A 16192-nucleotide genomic window follows, 5' to 3' on the forward strand; every position below is an offset into this window, starting at 1 on the left:
TGGTTATGATAGCACCCAAGAATTATATTTCTAGCAGTTTCTTATGCTTTTATGCGTTGCACTAGTAGGCCTATGACTAAACAAGCGTAGATGTGTCGTTGGGCAAATCATTTTGTTTTTGTTTTATTTGCTTGTATAGCACAATCAATCAATCAGTTGGTCCATTAATTGATCCGATCAGTCAACAAATGACTGAATCAATTAATCAATGCACACATGTAATAAATATGCTTGCATGACTGAGTTCCATCAATCAATTGTTCAATCAATAATAATCAATCAATAATGAATAAATCGATCAATCAATCAATCAGTCTAGTCGATCGATATTGAATCCATCATCAATCCCGCAATCAATCCCCTTCAACCAACCACCCAATCAAGTGATGTTACCAATCTGAATCAATCAATTATCAATCGATCCATGCATTGACAGTTCGACACAGAAAATGTGGGAACTGCCTCATTTTGGAATTGTGATTCCAACTGGAATGTTAGCCAGTAGGCTATCTACTTTATCTAAACAACAAGAAGATGGGTAAGGGGTGGTGCAATAATTATGTGTACCCCATGTTGGTGAATTATAGGGGGTCAAGATTTTGGGAGGCCAAAGGGCGGGGGGACAATTATTTTATGGCAGGTCGAAAGGGAGGGGGCAAGCAATTTTGGCAGGTCCCGGGGATTTATGGCACAGATGTGTTGGGCACCGTTTCTATATTATGCCCTAAAAAGGCCTAAGGTGTAGGAAAATGTTATGGACACGCTCAAATATGTTACATTTTCTGCTCGCTGTGCTTGCATCATATGATAAGACAATTAAGGTTTTAAATTTGGGTTCCCCAAAATCTTGCATGTGTAAAGTGAGGGGGCAAAGATTTTTTGGCATGTCAAAAGGAGGAAGGTTTTTTGGCAATTTGAAATTGGTGGAGGGAAGTAATTTTTGGTGAACCATTTTGAGAAATCACCACCCCAGGGGGTACACATAATTATCGCACCACCCCTAAGGTAATGCGAGCATATGAACATATTTGCCTAGTTTCTGTACTGTATTTAAAAGTGCCTCATGAAGTGTGCCAAAATCACTTGCCCTTCCCCCCATCCCCAAAATTGAATCCCCTTCGGTGCTTTTTCCCGGGCCAGCACCAGTGCTCATTGCACAGCCCATTTATTTTAGGGGTGGTGCAATATTGTGCAATACTTATGAGCTCCGCCCGGCAACAAAAGTGGCAAGGCCAAAGGGCGGCAAGCAATTTGGCCGAATCATTCATTCCCCAGGGGTATGACCATTTAGCGCCTATTCGGCTTGAAATGTGGGGGACAATCGGTCTGAATTGTCAAAAAGTGGTTGAAAAGAACAAAAAATGGGCAATTTTTGTCCCCCGGATTGGCACCCATATGGGGCACGGCAATATTGCACACTCCCATACGGTTTACGTTGCACCTCAACAGCCCGGGATGAGACTGGTAGCCTGAGATTTTTTGGCTGAGAAGGTCAGGTTTTTGGTGCGGAGAGGGGAAAGCAATTTATAATTCAGTCGCTTGCAGTGGCGGCGCTTACGGGGCAAGGCATTTTCCCCAAATATTTTTCTTGCCCCTAGTTCCCCCACCCACTTTTGAGGCAAAAATGCAAAATCACACCAATTCCCACTTTTTGCGGCAATTTTGTTCAAAATTATTGGTTGATTTTGCTCCCCCCTGAAATTCACCTTTCCCCAATGCCCCCGAAAAATTCCTGGTGCCGCCACGGGTTTGGAAATCTAAGAGGGGGGCTATCATTTTCTTCGGAAAGGGGGGTCCCAAATATATGGGGGTCATAAATTTTTGGAAAGAAAAATAGGGGGAGAGGTCATACAATTTTTGATGACCAAAATGTAGGAAGATGACCACAGATAGGCCTAGGCCTAGCCTGTGTGTATTATTAAAAAAGACTGACAATTTTAGCCTGTTTAGGGGGTAAGGTGCAGAGGTGAAATTAAGTGGGAGACAGGAGCCGTTTGGGGCCAGAAACTCTGAAATCCGGGTCTGAAATGGCCCTGGTTCCATCTCAATTTTAGTTGACCAGGGGACACTTTTCTCACAAAACTGGCCCCCTGGATAGTGAACCAATATCAAATTACAAGCAAATAGTGCTTTAATAATATTTAACTCATCCATCCAGTACATTGTCCCCTTGGTAATTGGAAATGGCCCCTGGTTTGGTGACTCCACTTTTTTGCCAAAGTGTCCTCTGGTTCAAGCTCTCTTATTTTCACCCTTGGTAAGGTGTATCGGTGGTGGTGGTGGTGGGGGGAGGGGGGGGGGGTCATAAAATGTTGTTGCCGAAATAGGGGGGACACAGACTCTTGGAAAATTTTCCCCCATTCCCCTTAGGGACCGTTCACAAACACTTGTAAGGGGGGGCCTGATGCAAAAAAAATTCATCGTGAAAATTGTTTGGGCCCCCTTTACAGAGCTCAAAATTTTCAGGCCCCCCCCCTTTTTGACATGACAATTATGGGTCAACCCCATAGAAAAGCATATAAACTTAATTTTTCCAGGAAAATTGTGTGGTCATTTTTGCAGGCCCCCCCAGGAGGGTCAAATTTTTTCAGGGCCCCCCCCTTTGGCATCAGCCCCCCTTACAAGTGTTTGTGAACGGTCCCAGGGATATAAAGGGATAGGCATCGTAGCTATTACGTAACACACCGAATGATGTAGTTTAACTCTAGACAACGATCATGCGTTAATATTTACAAAATGGCGAATGATGTAGTTTAACTCGAACAATAGCGTGACGTAGTTGGTGGCGCTGTTCCTATATGCACTTTCACCCTCCTGACGGTCCCTTAGAAAATGATAATTCGGTGCTCCAGCAAATAAAGGAACATTATCACAATGGCGGAACTTTTGTTGGACTCGAACATCCGTGTTTGGGTTGTTTTACCCATTGTTTTCATAACATTCTTTGTAGGAATAATTCGCCATTATGTTAGTTTGCTTCTTACTTCTCAAAAGCAAGTATCTTTACAGTCGGCAAGTGATACGTAAGTATAGAAGTTGGAGAAAAATGCATTTTAGTTTCACGGCGCTCGCCGGGTGCAAAATTCTGCAGCTTGGTATAAGTTGTACAGTCATTCCTTAGATTATTAATACACAGATTGGAATTTTCCATGCCTGTGCCCTCTAAGCGTACTCGAATTCAGCTGACGCCGGTACGGCGTACAGACATGGCGACATCGCTTATCTTACGCGCGAAGTTTCTTTTGTGTACGCTCGTGCTATTTGCGCTATTTTGATTTGAGTTTGCTCACGCGGTACCTGACTTAGCGTCGATCCCCCTGAGGCAACATGCCATGTTTCCACGGTATGAGTCATTCATTGCATTGGCCATTGTTACCATACCATCATGACCATTCATGCCATTGCATTCGTAATTTCCCATACAATGCAGACCAACAGACACGAGCTATAAATTTTTTATTTAAATTTCTAAAGAATTGGTGCACATACATACAAACCTCTACCAGAACACGATCGTCCGAATTCTACCGACATAAATATCCAGGCCAGATCCAGGACACAATCAAACTTGCCAACCGAATTTCATCTATGCAAATGAGCAAAAGCACTACTACTAAATAACTAAATGACTATCACATGCTCAAAACCAGCCAATCACGTCCGTGAGATTGGTCACTTTTTGGTAGAATTTCATGAGAAAAACCATCATGAATATTGCTTGCGAACAAGGAAATGCACGACCGAGCAATGTAAACAAGAGCATGACTGCATGAAACAAACTTCCATTTACGCTAAACTAATTCCTTCTTTACCATAACAAATTTTTTAATCAAGTTACGAAAGGATGAAATTTAAGCTTCTATGACACTCACAAATTTTGTGTGATTTCATGCTGGTAAAAAGTCATTTTTCAAACAGCTTTAACTTCCGTTCGGTAGCATGTATTCCCATTCTGAAAACTGCAGTGACAGCCCGCCATCTTTAATTTTCCGAAAATCATCAATCGGCACTTTCCGGATCTTCATAAAAGCTTGTTTTCATTCATAAATCCACCTCGGCTTTTTCCGATGGCTGCCGAATCTGGTCATGTGCTGGGCTCATGAATAATTAATTAGGTAGACTGGCTGGTTTCAATTGGGGTCGTGCAGTGGCGCCATTGCCGGTCCATGTAATTTGGTTCCCGGTAGCTTCTATTGCAAAATCCTGCAGTGGCAATGGGGCAAGTTTGATTGTGCAGGAGCGATTTTGTAGGAGCTCCGCGTCCATCCACTTAGTTAGGCTAGCAGCAAGAAGTTCAAGTTGGTGATGTTGCCTTTTTAGGAGGTGTTCTACCGACATAAATATCCAGATCCAGATTTTGATATCCAGATCCTGTGCAGTACTATCACGCCGACTTTCGTATTCGGCGCGGAGGACGATTTCGACCTCCTGGTTTGTTTACAAACAGAGAGGTAGACAAAAGACTGTTCCGCTTGTCCAAACACTCAAGTATCAGAAGGATGGTCCACAATAGCGTGATTCACGTAACATGAATACATGTAGGGATTAAAAAGCTGTCACGTAGAACCATGTGCTTCTATTGTCCAATTTGCCATCAAGATTTCATATGGAAACAGTTCAGACCCAGTACAGAATCATGTCAGAAATTAATATTTTGTTCTGGGTCTGATTATTCGGACTAATCCAGAATTGAATTTAATCAGTCCCAAGCTAGCATGCTAGAATAAGATTTTCAGAACAATCAACTCCAACCGGGAGTTCCAACTGGTGCTGTGTATGTGTTTGTGTTTAATGTGGATGTGCATTCACATACACACATAGCCGTCTGTACGAAGAAATTGTTGCTAGTCCAAAAATGATTGCTAATTACACAACTATATCGCATTGGGGACAACTAAGATATGTATATTTAGGGCAAGGACTACAACTACAGCACTATAAATTTTATTTCAGCACAGACAACAGTTGTGGGGTTACAGTCAAAAATGAGGGAAAACCAATATTTGATCAATAAATCAATAACTACTTGCTTTGAGATGCTGAATTTTCAGTACAGTAGTTGTAGTCCTTGCCCCTATAATATACATATCTTACTTGTCACCAATGTGCTATAATTTTTGAGAAAAATGCAAAAATAGGCATAAAATTGGCCAGGGGTGTAGTACCCCCTTAATTATTGTCAACATTAATATTTTGCGACATTTATATTAGGCCTGGCATTTTCGGTAATTTTGTACCCGGGTACCAGCGATTTTTCGGCGGGTAACTGGTACGGTACTGCACCAAATTGCTTTAAAAAATTTTTTTTTTTTTTTTTTTTTGTAGTGTCCCTGGATCATTCATAATTTTTTTTTTTTTTTTTTTTTTTGCCCGGGTAATGTAATCTCGGGCGGGTACCCGCTAGCCCGCCCAAAAATGCCAGCCTTAATTTATATTAATGAAAACACCCTATGGCACCTGCTACATCTTGAGAACAAGTCCTCAAACGTTCGAAATTTGTAGTTACATGTACTATGACTTGTAACTGTTCACATGATGATCTATGACGATTAAGGCTGGCATTTTCGGTCGGGTAAACGGGTACCGCCGAGATTACATTACCCGGTAGGAAATACCCTCCCCGGTACCAAATTCAAAAAAAAAAAAAAAAAAGTTTTTATTTTTTCGGTTTTGTAGTGTCCCTGGACCTAGACCTAAATGCTAGGATCATTCATGATTGACCTAAAAAAACAAAAAAAACAAAAAAATTAAAGATATTTTGTTATTTTTAATATGAAAATTGATAATTTGTATTCATGTCAAAGTCTATTAATGATTTCAAAATGCATTCAAATTCAATACATTTTGAAATCATTAATAGACTATGACATGAATACAAATTATCAATTTTCATATAAAAAAATAACAAAATATCTTGAAATTTTTTTTTTTTTTTTTTTTTTAGGTCAACCATGAATGATCCTGGCATTTAGGTCTAGGTCCAGAGACACTAAACCGAAAAATAAAAACTTAAAAAAAAAAATTAAAAAATGTTTTTTTGTTTTTGTTTGTTTTTGCAATTTGGTACATGTACCCGGTTACCCGCCTGAAAATTGCGGCGGGTACCGGGTACAAAATTACCCGAAAATGCCAGGCCTAATGACGATTATGAATGATCATGATGATCGATCGTTTTACCCAGTCTGGTCAAACCCAATCGAGCAAACCAATGCAAACAAGCAGCTGCACTCTGAAGCTGAATTTATAGTACCACTCGCATGACTTGATTTGTCGATTATTTTGCAGAAAAGCTATTCCCACTCATGCTCAGTGGACCGTATGTACCGTACTGAATTCCGATGTGCGCATTGCCAATAACCCGTTTGGTGATTGTGAGGGATTTTAATAGCAGTTCCACTTCCATATTATAGAAAAACTGCTCTATCATGAGACTGTGCTGTTTTGTTTTGCAATAATTGAGGCATTACTGGTAATTAATTTCAAATTTGAATTTGCCTTTTATACGTAGATGTGATCGTGTTCTGGGACTAGTGGGAGGGTCTGAACTGTTTCGCTTGGAAATCCCCATTAATATGTGTCATATGGATGAACAGCGGCTGCAAAGAAACCTCTTCACAAATTTACTCCCCTTGCGATCCTATCACATGATCACCAGTGGAAAGAAACTCTAAACTTCCCTAAAAATACTTTCGAGGGCTGTATTTGCGTAATTTGGTGTACATGTCGTGTATTGAATATTGAGTGGAAAGTGAGCATCCGCAAGTGTTTCACGTAAAAAAGTAACTTAGTCCCATCTGAAATAGGATGTGTACAAGTACACGTATGTAGGTCTATATTGCCGTTTTTGTTGATTGTTCCATTATTACTTTACAACAAGTAAATCTGAATCGTGGTCTGAAACACATAACACACTGATGATGATAAATTAATATTTTGGGCCTTTTTTACGTCTTTTTGGCCTAAACAGTGTATAAATAAGCGCCCACCCAAAATGATCTTTAAGCACCCTGGGCACTGGCAGTTAATGGAACGAAAAAGTTGGTTACAGAAAAAATTGAAAATAGCACAAGGGAGTGAAGGGACGGTTGACCTTGTGGACAGTTAGCTTACATGTAAAGGTCACAAAACTTACAGGACAGAATCATGTTGATCCAGCCTGAATTTGTGCCAGATGGCGTTCTTTTGTACATTGTAGTAAATTCAGCCATGTGGACAATTGACATGGAATATAATGAAGTGCACCAATCTTTTAATAACTTCCTCCCAGTTTTTACTTCGTAAGAACTTCTAATGGTCATTAGCCCAAGATACTCATGTCCAAATTCCAAATTACAGGTTGACTTTTAAAAAATGAGACCTTAGACTACGCTCATATCACATTTTATTTTGTTCTTACAGCCAAGCTTTACTAAGAAGTAGATACCTCAGAGAAAATGGCAGATATATTCCCCGTCAGGTAAGGCTAAAAATCTGTAGATGACTATAGACCCTGGTATGATATGTTCCCAATTTTAAATTGAGACAGGCAAAAATAAGGATCAAGAACAATAGAAACAGAAGAAAATGCACGTAAAAAGTTCCTACATTTTGTGTACCGGTACCGCACATGTACCTTTGCAATAGGGATGGGAATGTTAAACGATGCACCGTAAAACGATTTGCATGATCCGTTAAACGCTTTTGCAAATCATTTTCAACCTTCAATTTTCCATTCTTCAATGCTAAACAACAGATGAAAGTATCTTAAGATGACTTTAATATTAATTTACATGAGACTTGCTCAAAACATTCCTTCTTTAACAATAATATGTCATAATAATGCATAGTTTCTGACATGTTAGGGCAGTTGCCTTTGCAAATTTTACTTCATGTATGGCACCATTTGGCACTAGCTCTATTAAAAATTCCTGTTTTGTGAGGTGCACTGCACTTATCGTGTATTCACGTAAATCTTGCCATATTTCAACTTGACATTGATGCAGCGTGTTAATATGTTACATGCATGCATCACTGATGCATTAAACGTTTGAGAAAATAAACGGAATATCACATCCCTACTTTGCAACCAAGTACATGTAGCCTATATGCCAGGAACTTACGGATTTCAACATCAGTATGCTGAAGTATTGATTGGTAACGTTTTAGGTAAATTCTATTTTCAAAATTTCGGACTTTTAGTCTGATTGCATCAGATCGTGTTATATGCAATTTACTAACAGGAACTTTATAACTGTATGGTATTGCCAATGTATCTTATACATTGCGTTCTGTTATAGGATTTATTAGTATTATTAATATGGTCGCATGTCACAAATAGGTCACCCAAAAATGGAGGAGCCGTAACATAAAAATGCTTTCTTCCCACTTTAAGTTTAGTTTATTCTAAAAGTATGATACCTATTTTAGAAAGTTTGGTGTCATTTTGTAGATAATTATGTTCTTTGTCAAATGCAAAAAAACCCAAGTCAATTAGACAACTACTTTCAGATTTATACTTGAACATGTAAGATGTGTCAATGGAGGAGCTGGGGCGGGTGAGCCGGGGCGGGTGAGCCCCATAGAGTTGTACACAAAATTGTGAAAATATGGCAAACTTCAAACATTTGTATCTTAAAAAGTACAACTAGCATGGACACCAAATTGCACATATATCATCCTGGATTATAAAATCTACCTCATAGTAGATCAACTGTAACAAAAGATATAACTAATTAATTGCCTAATTAAATACTAATTAAGACAGTTTTCCCTATATGTTACTGTACAATGTGTGTACGTAATGCTCCAACATTTCTAAAGGGCCTATCTCTTGCCCGAGTCACCCTGCTTATTCAAAAGTACACATATTTTTAAGGAAATTTGATGAGGAATTCAATTATGCTATTAGTTTTAGTGCCAGACATGGAGGAAAAAAGTTTTGATTGATAATATCATACAAATTGTAAAATTATTTTTTCAATTTTTGACCACCCTGTATGTTTAACGCAAGGGATACCAAACTCTTTCTTCCTAATTTGTTGGAAGGGCCCATGCAATGTCTTTCTGAATCCATATTTATTTTGAGCTGATAGCTTTCAGAAAAAGAAAATATGGGGGTTTACCATGACACGAAAGATGCTAATTTTGTTGATGTTCCACCCTGTATATTTCTTACCCACCCTGTATTATGATATGATACTTTGTTGATTTGGCATCCTTGTAATATAAGCTTTCCAGATATGTATACTTTTAATGGTCTAAATTGTATTCATTAAAAGTTGTGTTGAAGTGAATCAAGATCGGTGATATTTTTATCATAAAACATTATGTTACACAAAAGATGACCAATTCATGACATGCGACCATATCCTTAAACGCCCTACCGGTATTAGTGTAACAATGAAGGCCTGAATATAAATTATATGCCTGTATGTGCGGAAGTAAATACACTTCCTTTGTATACTTAGGTGATATGTGATTTATTTTCAAGCTGCAGGAATGTTATTTTAGTTACACTCATACCAAGTGTTCAAATTCTTATTTCACAGGCTTTCAATATGAGGAAGCATTATTTTAATGATGAAGAAAGTGGTTTCTTTAAAACACAGAAAAGGGAGGGAGCTGCACCAAACCCAATGACAGGTATGTATGAAGCAAAGATTAATGGTATATAATATTTATGGCGTAACATTGTACGACACATAGTAGAAGTTAAGAACCATGTAATCCCGACCCATTCACTCCCCTCTCCCAAAAAGGCTACAATCTTTGGTACAACTTTGTTTGGCATCTGGCCAGTTAAAAAAATCCCTTCATTTGAATATTTCAGGTGCTGTGGGTACCTTTGTTTAAATGACATATCTTGGGGGTATGTGACACACTGAATCATATGATCTAGATAATTTGTATAAAGAACATGTTTAGCTCAGTAAGATTGCAAATTCAGTGTTTGCACAATTGCACATATCAAATAGTACCAATGGATATCAAGAATTTTGCATTGATTAATAAGGCCAAGTAAAATAAAAAACATGTTTCACGTCCGGGTTTTTGAAAAAAAGGAGGAAGAGGGGGCTTTTTATTTTTTATTTTTTATCGCAAAATCGGTGTAAATACCCATAATTAGAGCTGTTTTAGCATATACAATAATGCCTGGAAAAAGGAGGAGGCGTCTTTTTTTTTGTTGTTTTGAGAGATAGGCCCCTCTAACTATCACAAAACCTTATAAAAGTGTTTCTTGTATATTAGCAAGGCTATAGAAAGCATCTCTACTTCCTAGACATATTTTTTGAAAAGTTATAACTGAATTTCAAAAAATAAAAATAAAAATGAAGAAACCTCAAAAAAGGAAGCGGGAGGGGACGTGAAACATGTTTTATTTTTTATTTGGCCTAATGCAGTTGTGTAATGTAAGTAATTAATAATAATGCTTTTTGATACACTAACACAAATGTCAGCAATCTTGGAACAACAGCAATGTTAGGTGGGTTAATAAGTGCAGTAATATTGTGTTGCACAGTCTGTAATACACCACATCAATTTTGAATCCTGCAAAGGAATTCAGTGAGAATTGCTTGCTGCTTGGAAATTATCTTCTGAGTAAACTTTGATATTCATGTGATTCAACTTTGAGTTAGGCACAGTTTTTACAAGAATTGATTCACAGATTCTTGCTGAAATGTTAAACTCTGAATTGTGGTAAATGCAGGGTGATAATGTGGATGTCAGAAGAGGTTAATCACCTTACTCGTCACTCTCATGTACAAAGCATACATATTGGGGTTGAAGGAAAGGTGGTATCCCAGTGTTTGTAAGAAGAGTCAAAATCTCTGTTTTCTTAGTTTTGTATGTTTGTATTTTTCTCCTTTCTACAGATCCTAGTATGTTGACTGATATGTTAAAAGGTAACCTGACCAATTTATTACCCATGATTGTCATTGGAGGCTGGATTAATTGGACATTCTCGGGATTTGTTATAAGTGAGTAGAACTATCATGATCCTGAATAGAATTTAAATGTGGGTTGTCCAATTAGGTTCCTAATCAATACCCAAACATTCTTATTGCAACCCATGTAGAACATACAGTACACAATTTTATGTTAGTACATAGCCCTGCTACAACTCATATCATCTAAATGAAACATCTTTGTTCTAAAATTATACTAGGGTCATGAGAAAATCAAAGCTTCTTCTGGTTCCAAAATCTTACACAAATCCGACTTTACACATTCCTACACCTCACTGGCGGCCATAGCTGGGGGCCTGCCATCCATTTTACGCGACACCAGTATCACAGGCGTGCAGCGTTTACCGCTCTGTGAAGCGACGCAAGTGCTACGCGCTCCGATGCGCTCGCAGTAGTGGGCTTCTTGGATCGCAATCCAAACGAACTACTAAGCTAGTTTGGCGCGGATGGCCCCCAGCTATGGCCGACTTAATCCTGACCATCACTTAGCTCGTTGGATTCGTCTTGTCTTGTCTTGTACGATACTACTCAACGCTCCAGTTGAAGCTAATCAAGTTGGAGCCACACGAGTAGGTTGGTGGGCGTGCTTGCGAATGATGGTTTATTGGAGGTAGTGGTTGGTTACTGCTTCTTTGAAGTTGCTTGGGTCTTGAATATCTGTAAGTTGCTCTGGTAGTTGATTCCAATCACGGACTGTTTGGCTTAAATCTATATGTGGAAGCAGCATGTTTTATTGTTTGAAGAAACTTTCAATCATGGGCAATGGATACATTGAACTTTTTGATAAATTAACAAAATCTGTAATTTCAAAAGACCAGGTTTTGCTGGTGATTTTCTTTTTTCAGCTTGTCAGATAATTTGTGAGTTTCAACAAAAATATCAAAATGTTTGGGTCGGGCAAAGACAAGCATACATGTACAATCTGTTTGATTTTGGTAATGGGTTAAAGTTACGGGATGAGGCTGTCAGGCAGGTCACATACCTTTCACTGAACAAGATTTATTTACTTGAATTCCCACTCGTTCAAATCAATTTTATCATTTTCAATTGGTTGTTTATCACCGACTTATTATTTGTTGTTTGTTTTAGTGTATTGTACATTTAATGATTTATCTTCTATCTGATTCTTCTTGCAGCCAAAGTGCCATTTCCATTAACTTTAAGATTTAAGCCAATGTTACAACGTGGTGTAGAATTAGGCTCGCTTGACGCTTCATGGGTGAGCTCTGCTAGCTGGTATTTCCTCAACGTGTTTGGACTGCGTAGCGTGTACTCCCTCATATTAGGAGAAAATAATGGTAAGTCTTCAACAGAGTTCCATGTTTACGGTATAGTCAAGATAACAAGTGTGTAAGCAATTCTTGGGTGTTTCATGTCATGGAACAAACCATTTAAAGCTAGATTAGAATGCTGGGCTGAAAAACATTCCTGCTTTTATGTAAAATACAAAGAAATTAAAGCTTTATATTACTGTGTTGAAAAAATTTCTGTGTAAAACAAAAAAAAGATGATGTCACCCGTGTTATATGAGACGATACATGCACGACAGCGGATAAAAACAAAACCTTTATGCTCTAATTATTGCACTGAGAACATTTTGTTGTCATCATCATGGACTTTGAAAGGAGTATGATCCTGAATTAATCTAGCAGGTATGTAACAAGGATGCAAGCATGCAAGTAGGTCCATGCTAAATCATTGTAGGCTCCGTTGCTCCTTTGTCATTAGGAGTAATTATTGTGGTTATTTGCATTTTTATGCAGTCCAAGATTAGGGGAAAGCACTCAGGTTATTCTAAGAACAGATTTGAACTTGTTCATAAACCAAAGCATAAAGAAATTCTGCACTGAAATTGTGAATTGAGTTTGTGTATAAATGATGTTCTTGCAGCTGCTGACCAAGCTAAATTAATGCAACAGCAGATGTCGCAACCAATGGGCGGTCAATTACCAGATCCTGCCAAGGCATTTAAGGTATGGTTGTAGTTGTAGGGATTGCCTATTAAAGAGGAAGCCCTGCTAGAGTAGTTCTTCTGGGGTGAACCAAACCTGCCTGGTTATCAAATTAATCAGTGACTAGGTTATCTCTGAATTTGCTAATTGATGTTTTAATGTTATTGCATCAATTAGCACCTGTCAAATTCAGAAATAACCATGTCATTAATTAATTTGATAACCAGTCTGGTTTGGTTCACCCAGAAGAACTGCTCTGGTGGGGCTTAACTTGGGTTTTATAAATCATTCATAACCTCATTAATAAACGCGATGCGTGCGATCCAATCATATTTTATTATTTGTGAAAACGCGAACGCAAATCGAGGTCATTAATATCTCACAATTGACCGCAAAATGCGTAATTGTTCCAATGTCGCACACATTGACTTATGCGTGCGCGCCGTGTTGACAGCGCCCAACGAACTGCTTGCGCTGCTGGCTGCCGTATTTGGATTATGCGCGCTACCATATTTGCACAGTTTCTGATACGCACTTTTGTTAGTCCCCGTTTTGTTTAGCCTCTTCCATTTTGGGAAAGGGAAGATGTAAAATTGTTTAATTTTACAAACTTTTGAGGAAAATTTTGTGTTATTTTGTAAAGTTAAAAGATCAAAGTGACGGTTATGAATGAGGTTAATAACTTTGCATCGGTTATATAACGGGCATTGTGAAAAATCTAAACATTTTGCTTTGGACCTCGGAATATCCCTCGGTTCCAAAGGCAAAATGTTTAGATTTTTCACAATGCCCTCCAAATAACCGATGCACAGTTATTAACCTCTAAACAGAAACTTGTCAAATTGCAAAGTTCAAAAACCGAATGTCTTTGGTTTGTCACTTCTGTATACAAGCAGCGTAGTTAGTATTTTATTGTTGCACCGATGTTTCCCCATTGTAAGAAGTGAAAAAAGTGCACAATGTTTCTCAATGTTATATACCTGCAATTTAAGTTTCTTTTTTAAGATATTTGCTTTAAAAAAACTATCCCTTCACAACCTAAACAGTTTGTCAGCTTGTTTGTAATGTTGCAACAGGCTATTATAATTACAAAATCTATAGTTTAAATACATAATTATGAATGTAGACTCTGTCACTGTACATATATGTAACAATGGGTGTATGCCATATTATTCAATATTCCTTATTATTAAGTGGTAAAAGCAGCAGGACATTCACTTACAAATGAATTATCCATGTGGAAAATCACATAATTTCCAATGCTTATCAAATCTTGGCTGGATAATTGAACTTCATAGCTTTCTATCTCATGTGAGAACATGACTATAGTGTATAATAACACAAATCCAGCAAAGAAAATTGTTAACGATTGCATTAATAGTCAAATATATCACCCCCATCCCTCTTCTTGATTTGTTTGATTTTTTTGCAGGCTGAATGGGAGGCCCTGCAGATAGTAAATCACAAGTGGGCTTTGGAAAATGTAGAAGAAGAACTTACACAAACAGCTCCATATCTTAACAACTTTCAAAGTTAAAAATACAAAATAATTTCATTAAGGTGGCAAAAAATAATCCTTGTTCTACGGCAGTCGGCAGACAGACATTGGTCATTCGGTCAAGATTTTGTATTCATTCGTTCTGGAGGGGATAAATGACCCTGAGAAACTACAGAAAGCTGAAATCCCTTGCATTCACCAATTGTAGGGAATTTTCAACTCAATTCTGTGATTTCTTTTCCTTTTCAGTAAAACATAAAACTTCCCATTCCAATCTTGGTCAAAAAATGGCTGTTTTTACTTGCATGCTGCTAAAAAAATCCCCAAAATGCAAAATCTGGGCCGGTAGAAAAAGGTGTTTTTTGTTACCTAAAGCAACAAAAATATAAATGTGGAAGCAATATCTTTTTATTTTATTTTGATTTGTTACACAGGCTGAGTGGGAAGCTCTGGAGATAGTTAACCACAAGTGGGCTTTGGAAAATGTGGAAGAGGAACTTATAGGTAGAACACCAACTCCAGAGGATATTTACATTAAAGATAAATATTGTTAAGGATAGGCAAGCGTAATTTATTTAATTGAACAAAAATGTACTAGTTTTTACTGTTGAAGACCTCATGGTATTGTGTGTGGTATAAGTGTTTGGGCAACCAATGGTGGCGAAGCAAGCAGTATGACCAGTACAAAGGGCATAAGCGGAAGAAGGGGGGGAGTGCCTGATGTGAAAAAATATTTCCAAGTAAAATCAGGATGGAAAGATAATGAAAGATCAGTCTCTGATCCTGTTTCCGCCCTCCCAACCTGGTCACGTTTGTCCCAGATGGCTACATACTTAAAACAGGTACTTTTTTTAAGTTGGACACAGGTCGCAAGTCCACCTTTAGGCATAACATGGAAGGCATATCTTCAGTGGATGTAGACTGGGAGCAGGTTCTGTGAAAATCCTTTGACCTTTTTGGTAAATCTCACAAGCCTTTGCGGAAGACCTGAGATGACATCATTTGGAGATGTGCACAAGCAGTATGCAGTAATGATGTGCGCATCAGCGTGCTGACATCACAGGTCTACCCACAAAGGCTTACAGGATTTACAGAATTTTTTTTGTATTTGTTAATATTGTCTATTCTCATTGCTGTTGTTACGTAACTCTTGTACTTTTTGTTTGATGTAATATGACAGAATTTGGATTTTGTATGTCATGTTAACTTTTGAGGTGATAGTATATTATACAATAATACTGTAAACAATTTCAAAGACAAAGATCAGGCAAAAAAAGGTTTGTAGGTTCTCTACTACCCACACCAAATTTTAAATGCTGGGGTATAGTTTTTTGATGTACAAAAGGATACATACCCTGATACAATTCTGAAATTCCTGAAAAAGGTTTTTTTTAAAATTATGATTTGATAGTTTTGAAAACAGTAAATTGTTCACACTTGTACACCGGTTTAAACATGGATGAAGGTAAATAATGATAGTGAAATATCACCCATTTACATCTTATATTAAACTTCATAGGTAAGTTTATTATGCAGTTTTGATTATGATATCTATAATATCTATTGATTCTATAATATCAACAATTAAAAATCCACCCATTCACACCTACTCCAAACAAATTGAGGTCGACAACCAGAAAACTTTCCCTTTTTTGCCTCAAGGAGAGGTGTTAATTTATTTGTTTGTGGGCCTGATATTGTTCAAGAGTTTAATCAGACACATTGACTGCTCAGAGCCAGAAGTGGGTAAGTGCATTAGCTGCCCTGCAAACATTTGGCAATTTACACACAGTATA

The 16192-nt window shown here is 37.9% G+C and overlaps 1 protein-coding gene across 2 annotated transcripts; it reads left to right on the forward strand.

The window, feature by feature from the left end:
• Nucleotides 1–2866: 2866 nt before the first annotated feature.
• Nucleotides 2867–15986, forward strand: LOC140148887 (ER membrane protein complex subunit 3-like). Of its 2 annotated transcripts, none has more exons than XM_072170984.1 (7): nt 2867–3023; nt 7399–7456; nt 9528–9621; nt 10854–10958; nt 12083–12244; nt 12837–12919; nt 14831–15986. In XM_072170984.1, exons 1-7 carry the CDS (start codon nt 2875–2877, stop codon nt 14948–14950), a joined length of 771 nt encoding a protein of 256 aa, XP_072027085.1. In that variant the 5' UTR covers nt 2867–2874; the 3' UTR covers nt 14951–15986. The 2 variants fall into 2 exon arrangements, with proteins under 2 accessions (XP_072027085.1, XP_072027086.1); XM_072170985.1 differs by lacking the exon at nt 14831–15986 and adding an exon at nt 14331–14547.
• Nucleotides 15987–16192: the final 206 nt, after the last annotated feature.

This window comes from Amphiura filiformis, chromosome 3 (genome assembly GCF_039555335.1).
Source record: "Amphiura filiformis chromosome 3, Afil_fr2py, whole genome shotgun sequence".
NCBI classification, from domain to species: Eukaryota; Metazoa; Echinodermata; class Ophiuroidea; order Amphilepidida; family Amphiuridae; genus Amphiura; species Amphiura filiformis.